Genomic DNA, 19,503 nt, shown 5'->3' on the forward strand with positions numbered 1-19,503 from the left:
CCCAGGTTTCTTTTCAGCACTGTAGCCAGGCTGACTGAGAGTCAAAGCTCTATTGAGCCTTGTATTCCTTTAGCCCTTAGCAGTAATGATTTTATGAGCTTTTTTAATGACAAAATTCTAACTATTAGAGGCAAAATTCATGACCTCCTGCCCTCAGATGGTAGGCCTACCTATCTAACCGCAAACACAGCTGTAGAACCTAATATATATTTAGATTGCTTCTCCCCAATTTCTCTTCAAGAATTGACCGCAGTGATTTCTTCATCTAAATCATCAACGTGTCTCTTAGACCCCATCCCAACTAGGCTACTTAAGGAGGTCTTTCCTTTAGTTAACACTCATATATTAGCTATGATCAATATATCCTTATTAACAGGCTATGTACCACAGTCTTTTAAGGTAGCTGTAATTAAACCTCTCCTAAAAAAGCCCACCCTGGATCCAGAGGTGTTAGCCAACTATAGACCAATATCTAATCTTCCCTTTATGTCAAAGATCCTTGAGAAAGTAGTCGCAGACCAGCTGTGTGATTTTCTCCAGGATAATAATTTATTTGAGGAATTTCAGTCAGGATTTAGAGTGCATCATAGCACTGAGACAGCTCTAGTTAAAATTACAAATGACCTTCTGATTGCTTCAGACAAAGGACTTGTCTCTGTTCTTGTTTTATTAGATCTTAGTGCGGCGTTTGACACAATTGACCATCAAATTCTACTGCAGAGACTGGATCACTTAATTGGCCTAAAAGGTTCAGCACTAAGCTGGTTTAAATCTTATTTATCTGATCGTTTTCAATTTGTTGACGTTCATAATGAATCATCCACACGTACCAAAGTTTGTTTTGGAGTTCCGCAAGGTTCTGTGCTCGGACCAATCCTATTTACTCTATATATGCTTCCTTTAGGTAACATCATTAGAAATCACTCTATAAATTTCCATTGTTATGCGGATGATACACAGTTGTATTTATCAATGAAGCCAGAAGAAAGTAATCAATTAACTAAACTCCATAACTGCCTTAAAGACATAAAAAATTGGATGAGCACCAATTTCCTGATGTTAAATTCAGACAAAACTGAAGTTATTGTTCTTGGCCCCAAACAACTCAGAGACTTTTTATCTGATGACATAGTTTCTCTAGATGGCATTGCTCTGGCCTCTACCACTACCATAAGAAACCTCGGAGTAATATTTGATCAAGATTTGTCTTTTAATTCTCATTTAAAGCAAACCTCACGGACTGCATTTTTTCATCTGCGTAATATTGCGAAAATTAGGCCTATCCTGACCCGAAAAGATGCAGAAAAATTGGTCCACGCTTTTGTTACCTCAAGGCTGGATTACTGTAACTCTCTATTATCAGGTAGCTCTAGTAAGTCCTTAAAAACTCTCCAGCTAATTCAGAATGCAGCAGCATGTGTACTAACAGGAACTAAGAAACAAGATCATGTTTCTCCTGTTTTAGCTTCTCTGCACTGGCTCCCTGTAAAATCCAGAATTGAATTTAAAATCCTATTGTTAACTTATAAAGCTCTAAATGGTCAAGCTCTGTCATATCTTAGAGAGCTCATAGTGCCATATTATCCCACCAGAACACTGCGCTCTGAGAACGCAGGGTTACTCGTGGTCCCTAAAGTCTCCAAAAGCAGATCAGGAGCCAGAGCCTTCAGCTATCAGGCTCCTCTCCTGTGGAATCATCTTCCTGTCACTAACTCGGCTTCTTCTCCGGAGCCTTTGTGCTCCACTGTCTCTCAGATTAACTCATACCCAGCGGTGCCTGGACAGCGTGACGTGTGTGGTTGTGCTGCTGCCGTGGTCCTGCCAGATGCCTCCTGCTGCTGCTGCCATCATTAGTCATTAGTCATACTTCTACTGTTATTATACACATATGACTATTGTCACACAAGTATACTGTCAGATATTAATACATACTTTCAACATATTGTACCACAGTAGCCAGAACTATAACTATAATATTATTACTTTCATTAATGTTGTTGTAAGCTACTGTCATTACCTGCATCTCTCTCTCTCTCTCTCTCTCTCTCTCTCTCTGTCTCATTGTGTCACATGGATTACTGTTAATTTATTATGCTGATCTGTTCTGTACGACATCTATTGCACGTCTGTCCGTCCTGGAAGAGGGATCCCTCCTCAGTTGCTCTTCCTGAGGTTTGTTCTGTTTTTTTCCCCGTTAAAGGGGTTTTTTTTGGGGAGTTTTTCCTTATCCGCTGTGAGGGTCTTAAGGACAGAGGGATGTCGTATGCTGTAAAGCCCTGTGAGGCAAATTGTGATTTGTGATATTGGGCTTTATAAATAAAATTGATTGATTGATTGAATGCATGTTACATGTCAACAACCAAGGCATCCAGGGTACCTTGCACGTCATATGTTGATGTGCAAAGTCTATGTCTAAATGTCAATATGTGACAAGGTTGCAATGAGAATGTGTTGAATGTACCCATAAACTCAGAATATTTCCATGGGTGCTCTAAGTGTCATCTACATCTTTCCCAATTCAGTGTCTATGGAACAGAAAATGGGTGTAGTTCCCCTTTAGATTTTCCAGTATCAGAAAGCTAACTCAATGCGAACTGTGTTACATCACCATAGTGACCTATGCTGCAGGGCTAACCTGCTCCATAGCAGGTCAACTTCAGAGGATCAGATCAAAACTTGTCAACAACATTACTATGAATCAGTCACATCACTAGAAAAATTCAGTCATCATCCTTACAGGATCCCAACATGGATAAAAGTACTGAGTTTGCAATAAAGTGACAACTAACAGAGCTATGGAGACATTTTTAGCTCGGTTTATCACCTTTGCACTTTCCTTGCAGAAATGTTTTTTGAATAACTGTATGTCCAAGCTAGGGTTAAAACAGGACTCCTATCAGTGAACTTACAGACTAAAACATGGTGGTGATAGTTACATAATAATTCAGCACACTGTTAATAAGCTTAGTAAGTCACAAATGCAACACATTTTAGCCATTTTAGCCATAGCCATTGAACATTTCTTCAAACCAAGAATACATTATATTTGTACAAGTATCATATCATCGTTTTTAAGGAGATGTAGTGTATGACCTGACTTTGTCATCTGGAGGTGGAGGGGATGGTGGATGGTGTTAGCTGCTGTTTATTACCAAGTCATTGCTGTTTCCAGCAGCTTTTTAGGCACCAATCTTGGTTTGATTTTTTGTGCCATGAATACAGGTAGTGTTTAACCAAGACATCCCTGAATTACCAGTGGGGATTTTCCCCTGAAACAGGGTAGACAAGTGTTTTTTGTACCTAACCACAACCACACAGTGTTACTGAAATGTAAAGTTTCAATGTAGCTGCTGATGCTTTGCAAATTTAACGTATGCATGATTTGCAAAATTGTAGTGGCAACATTTTTTTCTGGCAATGGGGGTTTTTCTGTCTGCACGAAAATGTCACTATGGAAAATACATGAATTCACCACATTCTCCATTCTAGACTGGTGAACATGTTGAAAGTGCTGACCATATTTATTGAGACACTTATTACACTTATTTATAGCTTTATAGCTTCTGTCAATATTTGGAAATGATCCCTGCTGTTTCTACATCTTCTTATTCTATTGTAGTAATGCAGTTATTGTATAGATTCCACCTCACTTTTTGCTGCAGCAATAACCAAATCTCCATGCAAGTATTGCTGTTTCATATCATATCATATTCTCTACGCTGCTGGTGGTTCTGATGACGTTGTTTGTAATTAATAACTTGGCTCATACTCACTGAGAAGCCCAGAATAAACAGTGCCACTTGATAACCAGCTTCATGACAGCAGTTATGCAGGATCACCAATGTTAGGCTCAGTGAGCCCAGTTAGCTCAAACAGATAAGCTGATCCTGTTGCCCCTGCTGTGCCTGTGCTACCTGTTTTCATTAAAAACATTTCTTTTTTTAAACCAAGCTACCGTCCATCAAAACATGCGTGCAAATTTCTGTTTTTTAAAACTGGAAAACACAAAGTCTTTGAGAAGTGCTGACTTTAAATGTAATCATGGTTATTTACAGTGTAACCAATGCAAACAGAGTACCTCTAAGTGATGAGCCAACGTACCTGTCACTGTATGCAGCTGCAGCAGTCCCAGCTGGCTGGGCATATCTGTACGCAGCATACCCTCCCTGAGGGGAGACAGAGGAATTCAACTGTAGGAGTTTAATATCCACAAAAATAAAGATGCAAACTAATTTGGATCAAATGCTCAAGTCACTCAGTACTAGGGATGCACCGACTGTGAAATTCTGGGCTGATACCAATGTTTTAAATTTGTCCGATAGCTGATACCTTTCTTTTTTCTTTTTTTTTTTTGGTGTTGTTTATCTTGTTTTTATTGTTAGTTAGTCCCCCTTTTGCGTCAGAGAAACAAATTTACACTGTAAAAAATAACTTAACTGTTCAGTCCTTCAATACACTACCTTCAAAGGAGTAGAAATTCAATCATACATATTTTTATAAAACAACCTTTAAAATAACCTCCTTTCACATGGCAAAAAACGGCTTTAAAAGCCTTTTTACTAACCCTTTCTTATATCTATTTTGTATTGCTGTGACAAAATCAACAAATTGCTCCTCCACACAACTGTTTAGAGTGCTCCAGGGATGACATTTTTCTGTAGGCTGCCATGGAAGTTGGCATCCCCTGGTTCCCTTGTCAAAAAGCCTATGTGATTTTTCCATTGGAATTTGGATAGTTGCAGTAAATAAGCTTGGTGACAAACAAACGTTTATGATACTTACATGTTTTGTTCAGCAAGATAATCTTCATAAATGAACATCTCTTTTATGATTTTTTAAGCCTAGATGCAACTGCCAGAAGTAAAAAGCCAGTGTTAGGCTATAAACGAACTACACCACTGTCACACATCTTAATGTTGCCACAATGAGGCTGTAAAGCCGTGTTCAGCATGATGATGTTCTGTAGTCTCATTTAGCCAATTGTTAGCAACTGCCTTTTTTAGGACACACAAAAGCTTCAGAACTCACAGTGGGGTATTATTTTATGTTGTAGAACAAAACATGATAGTCTCTTTAGCTTGTGTTAACCACAGACCTTATTCCAGGCATCTAACCAAAAACCCATAAAAAAAAAAGGAAAAACATTGACTTTGAGACAGGAGAACCAAGAGTGCCACAATACTATCTTGTTTTCCGCTTTGAGGACTCATTCCTGGGGCACTCTAGTTATTGAAGTGTCTCCCCAAAAACTCCATTTTACAAGGTTAAATTTGAACTCATCATTATAATGTTTTAATTTACCTTTGCCCAATTCTCATTTTTACCAAATGCAGTTTGTACGCATTATAATGTAATTCAGTGTAACCTCTGTCAGCAGTTAGTTCCAGCCACCGGCTGCTGACAGATAACAGCTACAAGCTAACATTAACTAGCTCTCCTCTGACTGATTTCAACTTGGATTTGTTCGTCACAATAAAGCAGGGAAACAATAGGGTGCGTCCTCTGATGTGTCACTGGTGAGGTAACAGAATGTTCTCATTCCAAAGTCATCAAATACTGCTGCTTTCTCAGTGAATTCTGTGTCATACACCAAAGGCCACCCTTAATGGCGGTAAGATACACCGCCAGGCGGTATCAGTGGTTAACGTGGCTGGACAGGATCTTTCGTGTTACGATACACCAACGGTTGGCCTGATGGCACCCGTTGCAGCAACCTGGTCTCACTCTGAAGTCATTAAAAACCCGCACTTGGGCAATGAGTCCCAGCGTCAGACACTGACGAAAAAAAGCCGCCCTTTCACGTTAGCATGATACGCGGCTGGTCGCCGTTACTGTTTAACGGCGCCCAGTGGTGTCAGGGGGAATCGCAGCCAGACAACAATGAAAGTTAAGGTAGCGGAAGTCTGAGTAGGGCGGGTAGGAGGGATCGTGGATGGGTCCAACAACCACTGACTTTCACCCGGAATCTTGCTGTTCACTTCCCCTAAGACTGTAAAGCCAAACCCTATTCTTTTTTCCTAAACACAATCATGTGCTTCTGTTGCCTAAACCCAACCATGTGCATGTGTTGTTGAAGGAAAAAAATATCAATTCACAGTGTTGTACTGAGGTAGTACATTTATTTTGACAGAGACTATATGCAAGCTGTACATTTCCTGTGAAAACAGAAGTGTATTTTGAAAACAGACAATGCATGTAACAGGCTGAAGTTGACACGGCAGTATGATACGTGGTTGTACGGCATCAGTCCATAACGTGGATGGATGCAACCTGTCACAATGCTGTGACAGATCAAAACGCTGCCAGTGACGACATAATATAAGGAGCTGGCAAGTTCTTACAGAGCAAGTGGAAGGAGTGGTGGAAGGATCCAACAAACCCTGGACTTTCAGCTGGAAGCCGAGTGTCCACTTCCTGTATAAATGTAGATGTTTTTGTATGTACGAACCACATGCCTTTGTTAACGTTGCGGCATCCTGGAACAGCAGATGCAGGAGGATACCTAGCGCATAACATGTAGCAACTGCTTGGTCAGTGAAGTCCACTGACCAAGCGGCAATATGAGATGACTTTGGATGAGAACGTGTTGGAGTTTACTGTATCCTTTCATCCTGAAGGGGTCCAGGGGAAGATCTTTGTCGTGCGCAAAACTGATGTAGTACAACAGAAAAACATCGGCCACTGCAATTGGTAAATGCCTTCTTAGTTGCAGATAGGCTGATGGCAGTCAACAAGGCCAATATCAGCCAATGCCAGTGTTAAGTCTATCAATCGGTGCATCCCCATTCAGTATGAAATCATCATCTTCATTGGTCATAGTGAAAAAATTCATGCAGACGAAATAAAAATGCATTTAAATAAATGGGACTTACATATATTTCTGCTCCATAAAAGCCATCCTGGTAGACCACACTGTTAACAGAAGATGTAAAAAAAAAAAAAAATTTTTTTAAAAGCACTGAAGTAAAATAAAAGTAACATGGTGTTTTAGTTGAGAATATCTTAATTGTCCCTAACAATCATAGCAGGAACTCATAGTTAGCTATAAGCAGATATTTTACCACAAGTGCCACATTTCACTAGGTTTGAACTCTACATCCAAATCAAGCAGCATATGCATTACCTTTTATTTTTGAAGCATTCATTATTTGCTTTTAAAAATAAAACATTTTGAGTAGTTAAAGTTTAAAAATAAATATTCATTGTCGTACCACCATACAGTAAATGACTAATTCAGTAGTTCCATATGGTCGTTCTGCACCATTCGTCCATTATTCTTCTCTCAACACCCTGCCTTTACTCTCTCTGTCTCCATCTGCATTTCTCTTTTTTTTTCTTACAGCCCTAACACGCTCTCTCAGAGCTCTATTCTCTTTCTCTCTCTCTCTCTCTCTCTCTCTCTCTCTCTCTCCATCTCTCACCCTTCACCTTCTCTAGGTCTCTTGCTCTCTCTGGAGCGGGCCTGTTGGAGTGTGCCAAGCAGGTCACAGAAGAACATTCACAGCCAAATAAAGAATGACACATTAGAAAAAAGAGAGACAAATTCGGCCATTCTATAATCAAAGAGCAATTTTCCACTCTATTAGAAAGAAGCCTTCTTGTTTTCCACTCGCCTTTCTTCTGTTACTGCATGTGTGCGTGTATTGCTGTGAATTCCATTTGTGCATATCATTATGTGTGTTTGTATCAGTGGGATGTGTGCGTGAGTGTGTGTGTGTGTGTGTGTGTGTGTGAGCAGGCACTCACGCTCCATAGGCAGGAATGGGTGGAGGGGGAGGTGCAGCACGGAATGTGTTGTAGACGGCGCGACCCCTCCCCCTCAAATGGGCCCCTCTATAGGCCACGGCTGCTCCTGTGCTGGGGTATGGAAACCCTGTCACTGAGAGAGAGAGAGAGAGAGAGAGAGAGAGAGAGACACACACACACACACACACACAGAGGTGGGAAGAAGCACAACATGTTACTACACTAAGTTTTTGGTTTTTCTTTGCATTAAGTCACTCTGAAACCTCTAAGGACACGGCTGCCACTGTGCTATAGCTTCCTTATTGGAAGCATAGAACCATATCCCATAAAGATAAGATAAGATAAACTTTATTAGTCCCACACTTGGGAAATTCACATGTCACAGCAGCTCAAAGCACAGACAGAAAATGGAGGTTGACAATGTATACTTAGATGAAAAAAAAAAGATTAAAAAATAGAAAATATGTATATACAGTATATATATATATATATATATATATATAAATAAAAATAGATAAAAAAAATATATATAAAGAAAACTGTACTGTAAACTGTACACACAAGACTATTTACAATATAAACACAATATATTTGTTGATGTGGAATATGTGGAATATTGCACAGATTATGTAAATTGCACAGAGTCTTAGCAGTGATGATTTATAAAATGTTATGCAGCAGACATGACAGTGCTACATTACTTCAGATGTTGCTTGTTAAAGAGTCTGACAGCTGATGGGATGAATGACCTGCGGTAGCGCTCCTTTTTGCAGTGTGGGTGCAGCAATCTGCTGCTGAATGAGCTGCTCAGTGCACAGATAGTCTCATGCAGATACTGAAAGAGGTGAAAAGAGCAAAACCAAAAATGTGTACATTTCTCAATAGTTTGTAAAGTCCCTCAAGTCGCTGACCATCAAGGCAGGTGATAGTACATGTACGACCTTCCAATTTAGGTTTAATATTTTGAGGTGTCCCAAAAATCATGATATGAGATTTAGTTTTATTGAGTAGTAATTTGTTTGTTGTGAGCCAGTGTTGTAGTCTATCAAAATCAGACTGTAAAGCAGATTCTATCTGTAATAAATTAGGTTTGGATGTATATATAACTGCATCATCTGCACAAAGCTGAATACAACATTCAGAACAGATTGCGGGAAGGTCATTAACAAAAACTAGAAAACAGAAGTGGACCAAGAGTTGAGCCTTGAGGCACGCCTCGTTGCTGAATTAAAGTGTCAGATTTACATCCTTGTATAATAACACATTGTTTTCTGTTATGGAGATAAGAACTGAACCAGAGTAGAGCATTGCGTGACAGACCAACAGAGTAAAGCTTATCTAAAAGCAAGTAGTGATCAACCAAATCAAAGCTTTTGTCAGATCAATGAAAATAGCACTGGTTAAATGACTGTTATTAGATGAAGAGAAAATGTCATTTGTAAATTTTAACAAAGCAGTGACTGTAGAATGATTTGATCGGGAGCCAGACTGAGATGGTGATAAGATATTGTTCTTATTCAGATACTGTGACAGTTGATTTTAAATGATCTTTTCAAATACTTTGGCAACAGAACAAATTATTGAAATTGGTCGATAGAGGAGAGGAGAGGAGAGGATATTGCTGAGAAGTGGTTATTAAATGCTTGAGCAATTAGAAGTGGGTCATGTAATATAGTATCATTTATTTTAAGTTTACTGGGAGAGGTTTTATTAGATATATTGATAAGACTTTTAAGTCTACTCCAGAATTGTTTGGGATTTTTAAAGTCCTGAGCAAGGGATTCACTATAGTATCTTGATTTAGCATTCCTGGTCATAGTTTTGCTTGTGTTTCTTAATTTTCTATAATTTTCCCAATCAGTTGGATCCTTGGTTTTGCAAAATATGGCCCACGCATGATCTCTTTGTCTAAATGTACTGATTAAGTCAGATGTTATCCATGGTAGATGCATTCCTTTGACTTTAGAAGTTTTAAAAGGAGCATGTCTGTCAAGAACAGTAATAAATTCAGAACATAGAAAGTCCCATGCATTATGTACATCTGGAATGAGTTGAAACCTATCCCAATTAATTGAGAGTAAGTCATTAAAAAATGATCTGTAACCATTTTCTTACACTGTCTAATCTTAAATTTTGGTGGTAGTTTGGGCAATTTAATTTTCCATATATAGTATACAATTGCATGATCACTGAAACAGTCTGACATGATTCCTGCTTTAACAAATCTGTTTAGATGTGTAACTAAAATCCAGTCTAATAATGATTGACTTGATGTAACGCAAGTAGGCTCTCTTATTAATTCAGTTAGATTCAGATTTCCAAAGATATTTTTTTCTTTAGAAGATTTATCAATCCAATTTTTGTTAAAGTCACCCAATAAAATCAATTAATTTCTGTTCTTAATTGAATTTATGGAAGAGACCATGCAATCAAAGGACTCCGCAGGTGCAGACGGAGGTCTGTATATGTTGCCAATAATTATATTCTTATTTTCATGCAGGGTAATACATCAGGGGTAAGTAATTCCGAAACCAAATGAGAAGAGACATATGTAGCTACACCACCACCCCTTGTACCTCTGTCGGCCCTGTAAAGAACATAGTCTTCAAGACTAATCTCATTATTGCCAATTCTACTAGTGAGCCACGTTTCCGTTAACGCAAGTTACACTTGGTTTGTATAGTTCAACCCATGCATGAAATAAATCAAGTTTTGGCAGAAGGCTTCTTACATTTAGATGAATTATTTTTAGCCCTTTAACACTGTCCAGATTAAGTATTGGTGATCAGAGGTATAGTCTACTGCCATTGACCAGACACAGTAAGGCTAAAAGATCCAGAAAACACACAATAGAGCACAAGGATGCCAGGAACCGCATTATTGCTAACATTTGAGTACAACAACATAAAACACAAAGTAAACAGAGTACAAACACAAAACCACACAGAAAAAATAAAAAATAAAAGGCCCAAGACCAGCCCATTGACCCCCAACCTAAGAGGCTGGTGAGTAGGTAAGACGCAACTTGTAATGTGAGCTCTGCCTGATTCTAATAGGGTTGAAATAAAATAAAATATGTAGCAAAAGAGAGAAAGAGAAGGAGAGAAAGAGAGTGAAAGAAAAAGAGGAAAGAAGAGAGAAGAAGCTGCAATGATCATTTAAACAAGGCTATTATGCCATATAAGAAAGTGAAAAAAAAAACAATTTTTTCCAATTCTCTAGCAAGAAACAAAAATAAATAAACAAACAAAAATTAGTGAGTATTTGCACCAATATATGGCTTTATATAATATGAGGCCATATAAGAAGTCTTTCTTCACCACAGAAAATTACAGATCAGCATAAAGACAAAGTAAAAAGCGAGACTCCAGCAATAATCTCGGTGGAAACAACGACTTGGACTTGCGCTTTACGGCTGCAAAACAAAATACGGCTTAATCACTTGCCAATACTGGATGTAAACAAAACTCAAGAGGTGCCAGCCAAAGTAGCAGAGCAAAGTGCATAAAGTCCATATTAATTCCAAAAAACCCAAATAAACAATAACTCAAAGAATGATCCGCAGCTTGTAGTGTAAAGTTTAAACATCAACATACAACCAACTTGACGAGGTTGTCATGGTTTGGAGGAGGCTAGATGCTGCTTTATTGCTTAATTTAAAATAAAGTATTTCCACGTGATTATATGAATATTGGCTTTATCGACCTGTAGCACAACAATAAACGTTACGTTTATGAATTAAGTGGAGTTAAACCATTGCTTTTTGTATTAGAAAGCAGTGAGATTGTAAAATGTTCCTCAGTGCATGGACAGTGTTGACACAAGTTGATCTGGCTGCCTCCCAATTTTAAGACATAGCTGACTGTATGTTGTTGGATTTTTAGCATATCTGTGTCTGTAGTGATGTTGTAATAGTGGCACACCACGTTAATTATGCGCCTATTATTTATTTTCCCATGATGGAGTGGGTTCGAATCCTGTGAAAATGTTCTTTTTTACGTTTCAAAGGGCTGAACGGTTCTTTAATATGGCACATGTTTATTTAGACAGGCACCAAAGATGAAACTGTGAGGGCCTATTTAGAAAATTTATTTGAGATAGGAGTTAAATTTACAGGAAAAGCAACTTGGCCTCTTCCCGTTTTCAACATTCCGTCATAACGAGTGCGATTCAAACCGTGACTGAGTGTCGGTACGTGACTGGGTTCCTCCAACAAGAGTCCAAAGACGGATCAGGTCAGCTATGTTTTGATATTGTTCTGAAAAATTGAATAAAGAGGCTTTCGCGAGGACAGCTACGTGTTCTCTTCCTGGTTGAAAACAGCTGTTGTCACGACGACAACCACAGACGCATTCGGCTAAAAGTTGCCAGTTAACATAGTCGCGAGTAAATCCGAAACACCGGCGTTAGCCTCTAACTGTCCTGGAGAGTTCATGGAGGAGTTAGCGGAAGACATGAAAACTGCTTCTGCAACTTTGTGGTCAGTGAATATTTGCTCTTTGCCATCGGTAAACACATGTAGCTTGCAGGGATATCGGAGAGAGAACCTCAGATGAAGCTCCCGGAGCCTCCGCTTGACTGTGTCAAAGGGTCGACGCTTCTTGGTCAGGTCGGCACTGTAATCCGGGAAGATGAGGATCCGATTTCTATTGAAAAGCAACTCCTTTCTTTCTTGGGCAAGATGGAGAATCTTTGTCTTGTCCTATAGATGCAGCAACTTAATCAGGATCAGCCATGGACTGGATGAGTGGGTTTGACGAACTGTGGGAGTACGATGCGCCCTCTCAATTACTGGCGGTGTAGGAAAATTCTCCTGCCCCAGGATTTTGGGGGATCAGACGCGTCATGAAGTCCAGCATGTCGTGGCCCTCTGCACCTTCAGGTACCCAAATAAAGCGAAGGTTTGAGGACCTGCTTCTGTTCTCCAGATCCTCCACTTTATCCATGAGGTAAGATTTGTCGTTTTCCAGTTCTTTGACCCGAATGAGAAGATTGTTGAGAATGTCCTCATTTGTTCCAACACGCTGTTCCATATGAGCAACATGATCACCCAGTGTGGACAAGGAGATTTTCATTTCTTTGATTGTGACAGAAATTGGATCAACTTTGCTGTCAAAGTATGACATCATATCATCTTTAGACTGTTTTATGGCATCAAACAGGATTTTGATTTGAAATTGATCCATTGTTTGGTGGCGTGGCTCAGGCTTTATCACAAAAGATTATATAAAAAATCAGCCCGTAATAAATGCCATTGAGCAACTGTTGAAAAGTTTAGCTTCTCAGAATAAATGAACTTGACTTACTTCACTCAAAAAGTCAGAAATGCTACAAGTTTCCAAAGTAGAAGGCAATCAGATCAGAGCTCACACAGCCTGCTCACTCACTCAGAATCCATCTTATTTGAAATTATATATTTAAAATCAGAAAATCCAGGCAGAGGGCAGAGTCCGTTGAGAGGGATTACTTCTGTCTGAGTCTATACATTTTTTTGTTTGTTTGTTTAAGGAAAACCCTGCATAAAAATGACTCAAACATAAAGTTTCCTTTTTTAAAAAGACTCCATAATGTCCTTCAACAGCTGGTCAGTGTCATGTTTGGCAAACGTTTCTTAAACAAGAGAAAATAGTGGATTTGTTAGGGACTATTTTCAGCTGCGGATTACAACGTATATGGAATGTGTCACCCACTTCAACAATATGGACAACACAAGAGCTTTATGGAACAGGGGAACACAATTTATCAGGCTTTGGACACACACACATTTCTTGTTAGTAGGATACATTCATTGTTGTTTGGATCTGCACATGGGATTTGTTGACAATTTAAGAGAATACTGAGAATATCAACAGACTTATTCTTCAACCAGAAAAAGAAACCTTAATGAAAAATACCTGAAATAAAGGTGCAGCTGATGTGGATTTGAAAGATGTCACATCACTATATTCACTACAATATACAAAAGAAAAGAAGAAAATGTCTGCCCCTCTGTTTTTCTTAAAGGTTCAGACAAGAATACGGCGAAGCACTATGGCCAACGGTTTACCGGCGACCGAGAAGCCCAGCTCCAGGTCCAACAATTTCCTCTTCGTTGGTGTCATGACTGCCCAGAAGTACCTGAACAGCCGAGTCGTGGCGGCACACAGGTATGTGACGTGTCAGAGGAGAGACGAGCCGTTCACATTTCTCTCTTTGTGGCAGGTAACGGTCCACAAACCTCACCGCACTGAAGGGACTGTTTTTAACTTATCAGAGGAGGAGGGTGGCTGGTTGATTTTTTATTTATTTATTTATTTTATTTTGATCCCCCCTATGTTAATCACTTATTGATGCTGTTTTTGAAGTATGAATAAGTCATTAAGTAATTGATTCCATTGAAATACCGTCGATGTATTATAGAAAAGTGATTTATCTTTTTATAAATGACAAAAGGCACATCTGCCTAATTTTTGCTGTGGTATCGTGATACTACTCAGAACCGTGATACTTTCACTGGTATCATACTGTGGGTCCCAATTTTGGTACCATGACAACACTAATTTAAACTAGGAAAAACACTGAATAAAGCAGTTTCACAATACAAATTACTTTTTCCCTATGCAGCACATTGCAGATTGGCTGCTAACTACAGAGGCCGATGTGAAAACGCAAATGTCCCTAACTAGAGCCAGTGTTTGGTTTGTCTGTTCTGGGCTACTGTAGAAACATAGTGGTGTAACATGGCAATCTCCATAAACAAGGACCTGCCTATGTAGCAGCTTTAACCAGTTTGATTTTATGCAACCTGGCTGGCATACGTCATTATGCCACATTCCGGCCAATTAAAAAGTAGCCTATACTGTACTGTAGGTGTTACTGGAGGTGTCATGTCGCGAAATCCAACTCATATGTTTCATATGTCTGACAGGCTGTGTGTCCAGGTTGTCAACATGAAAAAGATCTAATATGGGCAGAGTTAGTCCCTAAAAAAAAATAAAACTATGTCAATATGGCAACTTTATGAAATTTGAAGCTGACAAAGAGTAATGTGGTGTGCATTTTGAGATGAGCTTGTGTCAGACACCCTGTTTTTTTTATTTATTCTTGTCACTAAATTTGAAAGAGTCGCAAAGGACGAAGAATGGCTGATTCATGAAGTTGAAATGAGGAATTAAATACATAATACCTCCTTATTTCACTACAAAAAACTAAATAAGTTGGCAGCTGGGTGAAGCGAGATCGCCAGTGGCTGTGATTGCTGTTGACTATATTGTTTTCAGTCATCATTTTCAGTAAATATTACAATATAAAATGTGTTTTCTGTTCAAAAACTACAAATCTAGAAAGATCACAAGTTTGCAACTCACCTATCTTTTTAGTGGTTTGATCTGATCTTGAGCGCACAGCTTATAATTACATGGTTTGTTTACATGACATAACAGTAGTGCATGTTTAATGGATTCAGTGTAGACAGAGAGCTTCGTTGTTACATACTGGGCCGCAAAAGTTAGGCGTTTGCTATTGGGACACAGTGTCATTATGTTTCATTCATGAGCGGCTGCTGAGTTAAGTGCAACATCCGCAAAAAAAAAATAAAAAGAAACTGCACCAGCCCAACCCCAACATTTTCTCTGTCAATATGTACTTTGTGTTGAAAAGTGAGCTCAGGACCTTTTAGGTTGCTCACAGGCAACACATTCTACTCTTGTGCCTTGTAGATATTATATGTTGCAGGCCTCACAGTTTTTTTTTTTGTGATATGATCGTGAATTTTTGTTTAACAAAGAAAGTAGCTTACAGGCTGATTTACATCCAATATATTGACATGGAAGCTCATTTTTATAAAAAGTTATTGAATGATTGTCTGTCAAGTTTCTAGATGCACACTTTCTATACTCATTCTGACAAAAGTAATGAGTCTTCATTTTAGTCTCATTTAAACTCAAGCTCAATCACATGTGCACCTACAGGAAATTCTAATGTGTTGAATTCTGACAAGAGCAACTTGACAGGATATTTTAATGTATAAAATAGGATGGAGGGATATGTTGGATGGAGGAAACCAGTGGAGATGCTCCTTTTAGGGGTAGAGGTAAGTTGGCAGGGACAGCAGAGGAGACACCTGTGTAAAGGTTCGGCTCAGTGTTTGGCAGTAAAGACACAAAGCATGGTCTGTATTGTTGGGAGAGGCAGATTCAGCCAGAGGCCATCTTTCATCATGCATGCACACACATAAACACACATGAGGGTCAACCCTACAAGGCATGCAGCATGGTGATGTGACGTGAGCTGGTTTAGCTGAAGGTCCCTGTTCAACCTTCAGGGGAGTGAGGCCTTCGCACACAGGCGCACACATAGACATCATAACAACTCACACACACACACACACACACAAACAAACAAACAAACAAACAAACACACACACACACACACGGTATCATGTGTGTACACACACAGACAGTGTGTCCTAGGATTCATGTATCCCAGGGCCAAGCTCTAATCATCCACAGTGGTCTGTGTACATGACAGACTCTGCAAAAATGGTACTACACAGATTAGTCCTGTGGATTCTGGGTACACATGTCTTTTGTAGCGGCACATATTCATTTATGCATGATATTCTGATGCGCAAGAAAGTTGGAAGATAGACATGTAAATCGATACTATGCCTGAGTCCCAGTACCCCAGTCACCAACATTTTAATATTCAGTTGGATTTTGCATTATTATTATTGTCATCATCATTATTATTGTCATTATTATTATTATCATCATTATTATTATGATACATTTTACTTAGTTAGTTTACAGTTCCATGGTATTGCATTAAAATTTTATCACCCAACACAAAGGTCTAAATTTAAAACCTTTTGCCCACTGCCAGGACAATAATTCCAGTCTGGAAATAATCACAAGGGGGTCTGGGGTTCTCCCAGGCATGCAGGCCCTGGCATGCAAGCGCTGCACATCCCCCAGGAAACAGCTGATAGCAGGAATTAGCGAGCAGCTAGTAGCAAGAGGGAAATGCAAACCTGACAGACACTACAGTAAAGGTGAGCAACTGGGGAGACAAGGAATTGCGCGCCCTCCTTGCCCTCGCAAACTAAGAGGCCATTAACCGTCAGATGACGGGGACGGTGAAGGGGGCCAACTTACGAGAGAATCGCTGAAGGAATCGCTGAAGGACTGACTAGTTCCCTCCCACGTCACTGTTTACGTCACACGCTGAGCTACAGGTTTTGTGACTTGCTCACGCCCCCCCAATGCCCCGTAAAAGGTACATTCTGTATAAACAAAAGTAGGCAGGCGGCATTTTGCTGCACTCCCCGATTTTGCTTTTATACTGCCAATGCTAAAAGAAGACTGATTGGGCTTTCCTGCAAATTTGCATAATTCCTGTTTAAAAAGGGCTGTGGACAACCATCACCCACTCCACCCTCTCCCACTCCTCCTTCTTACACCCCACCACCCTCCAGTGTGAGGCCTCCTCACACCTCCTACCCAAGTGGCCAGACTGAAGGCACTCTCCATCTTGAGGACTACACCCCTCCTCCACCTGTCACCTCCACAATGTGCTTCACTGCTGACCATGTGAGAAGACAGCTGATGAGACTCCACTCAAGCAAGGCTGCAGGCCCTGATGGTGTCAGCCCCAGGGTGCTCAAAGCCTGTGCCCCCAGCTATGTGGAGTACTTCAGCATGTCTTCAACATGATCCTGACTCTCCAAAGGGTCGCCTTGCTGTGGAAGAAATCCTGCCTCGTTCCTGTGCCAAAGACGCCACGTCCCAGTGGCTCCAAGGACTACAGACCCATGGCACTGACCTCCCACATCATGAAGACTCTGGAGAGACTTGTCCTGGAGCAGCTCCAGCCCATGGTCAAGCCACTCTTGGACCCCCTCCAGTTCGCCTATCAGCCCTGACTTGGAGTGGAGGAGGCCATTATCTACCTGCTCAACTGTGTCTATGCCCACCTGGACAAGCACACGAGCACTGTGAGGGTCATATTTTTTGACTTCTCCAGTGCGTTCAACACCATCCGTCCAGCTCTACTGGGTGACAAGCTGACAGCAATGCAGGTGGATGCCCCCCTGGTGTCCTGGATTGCAGACTACTTGACTGGCAGACCACAGTATGTGCGCTTGCAACACTGTGTGTCAGACAGAGTGGTCAGCAATACCGGGGCCCCGCAGGGGACTGTCCTCTCTCCCTTCCTCTTCACCCTCTACACCACAGACTTCAGCTATTGACCTGAGTCTTGAGACCTGCCATCTTCAGAAGTTTTCTGATGACATAGTTGGATGTATCAGCAAGGGTGGTGAGGATGAGTACAGGGCTGCTGTGGATAACTTTGTCACATGGGGCTCTAGTTTCCCGGCACGGTGCAGGGTGGCGCAGGGTGGCGAACCCCGTGCAAAGCTAGTTTCGAGCAGCGCAACCCGAGGCGCGTTCAGTTTGGTAGTTTGGCAGACCGAGGTGTGAGGTCTGAGATGGGTGTGGCGGCGCAGCAGGGGGAGGTGTCGACAGATCCAGCTTGGCGTAGTGACAGTTTCATGCCAAAAGGCTTTGCCGAAGGTGCGCTAAAAGCTCGCCAGCTGAAACCCGGTCTACTGTCAACGCAGGGGGAGCGCAGCCGGTGTAAGTGGAAGTTTGGCTGACTGGCGGACAGTGCGCACATGTCACCAAAACCTCACAGGCAGGTTTCCAGAATGTCAGGCACATTAACAATAAAATAAATAGCCACAAAAACCACTATTCAATGCAACTATCTGCAATCAGCACATAAATGTTTCTCTATATCTACTGTCCCGTCACATCTGATGTCAGATCAAAGGGGATTGGCACCGTTTGGCACGCGTAATGGAAACCCAACCTGATTTGATTAACACAGCTGCAAACTAATGAGTTCACATCCCTCTCAGCCAACCACAAACAGCCCCAGCATCAGATAGGGAGTATATATTCAGCATCTGTCATCTTAGAAAAGTCAAAAGAAAAGAAACAGAATGAGACTGCGAGAAAGAAAGAGAGAGTGCGCGCACGAGAGAAACGCGACATTGATTTACGATTGTGGTGACCTCCTCCCAGGCTACCTTTGCATCATCAGCCCGTGGAGGTCTGCTCGCAGTTCCGTATATTTGGACACTGCAAGCTTGGACCTCCCGGACCAAAACATCAGTTTCCTCCTGGGAGAAGTTTGGACGTCTGACGCTGCTGCTCTCTTCTGCCATGGCAAATTGAGTAAACTCTCATTATGCCTTCGCGCGGCGCATTTAAGGGCGAGGAGAGGGGCTCATTTGATTGGTGTGATGTGTGTAAAACCCACTCCATGCCTTCTCTCCTCCCTCTTTCCAACTTGTGCAGGTAGGAGGAACAGAGGTGGGAAAGAGGAGTAGCTGCGCCAGCGCGCACGGTGTGCCAAACTTGCAAAATCCGCCTGGCCACACCCAGTTGGCGAAGCGCAGGTGCGCTGTGCCCCCGCCTCGCCCGGTCTGCGAAACTAGAGCCCATGGTGTGAGCAGAACCATCTGCAGCTCAACGTGGCAAAGACAAAGGAACTAGTTGTGGATCTGAGGAGGACCAAGACACCGATGACCCCTGTTTCCTTCCAGGGGGTCAGTGCAGACATTGTAGAGAACTATAAGTACCTTGGGGTACACACTGACAATAAACTGGACTGGGCTAAGAACACTGACGCTCTCTTCAGGAAGGGCCAGAGCCGTCTCTATTTTCTGAGGCAACTGAGGTCCTTCAACATCTGCCAGACTTTGCTCAGGAT

General features: G+C 41.1%; 1 protein-coding gene across 12 annotated transcripts in view; it reads right to left on the minus strand.

Moving 5' to 3' along the window:
* The window catches only part of rbfox3a (RNA binding fox-1 homolog 3a), a 1,467,330-nt gene that overhangs the window by 81,638 nt on the left and 1,366,189 nt on the right, over positions 1-19,503 (minus strand). For all 12 annotated transcript variants that reach the window (XM_078163425.1, XM_033611789.2, XM_033611787.2 and 9 more), the window contains 3 exons: positions 7,747-7,879; positions 6,873-6,912; positions 4,102-4,166 (listed from right to left, as the gene is read on the minus strand). In XM_078163425.1, coding sequence (XP_078019551.1) covers positions 4,102-4,166; positions 6,873-6,912; positions 7,747-7,879 — 238 coding nt within the window. The remainder of the gene's footprint in view (positions 1-4,101; positions 4,167-6,872; positions 6,913-7,746; positions 7,880-19,503) is intronic.

This window comes from Epinephelus lanceolatus, chromosome 21 (genome assembly GCF_041903045.1).
Source record: "Epinephelus lanceolatus isolate andai-2023 chromosome 21, ASM4190304v1, whole genome shotgun sequence".
In the NCBI taxonomy this organism is placed as follows: Eukaryota; Metazoa; Chordata; class Actinopteri; order Perciformes; family Serranidae; genus Epinephelus; species Epinephelus lanceolatus.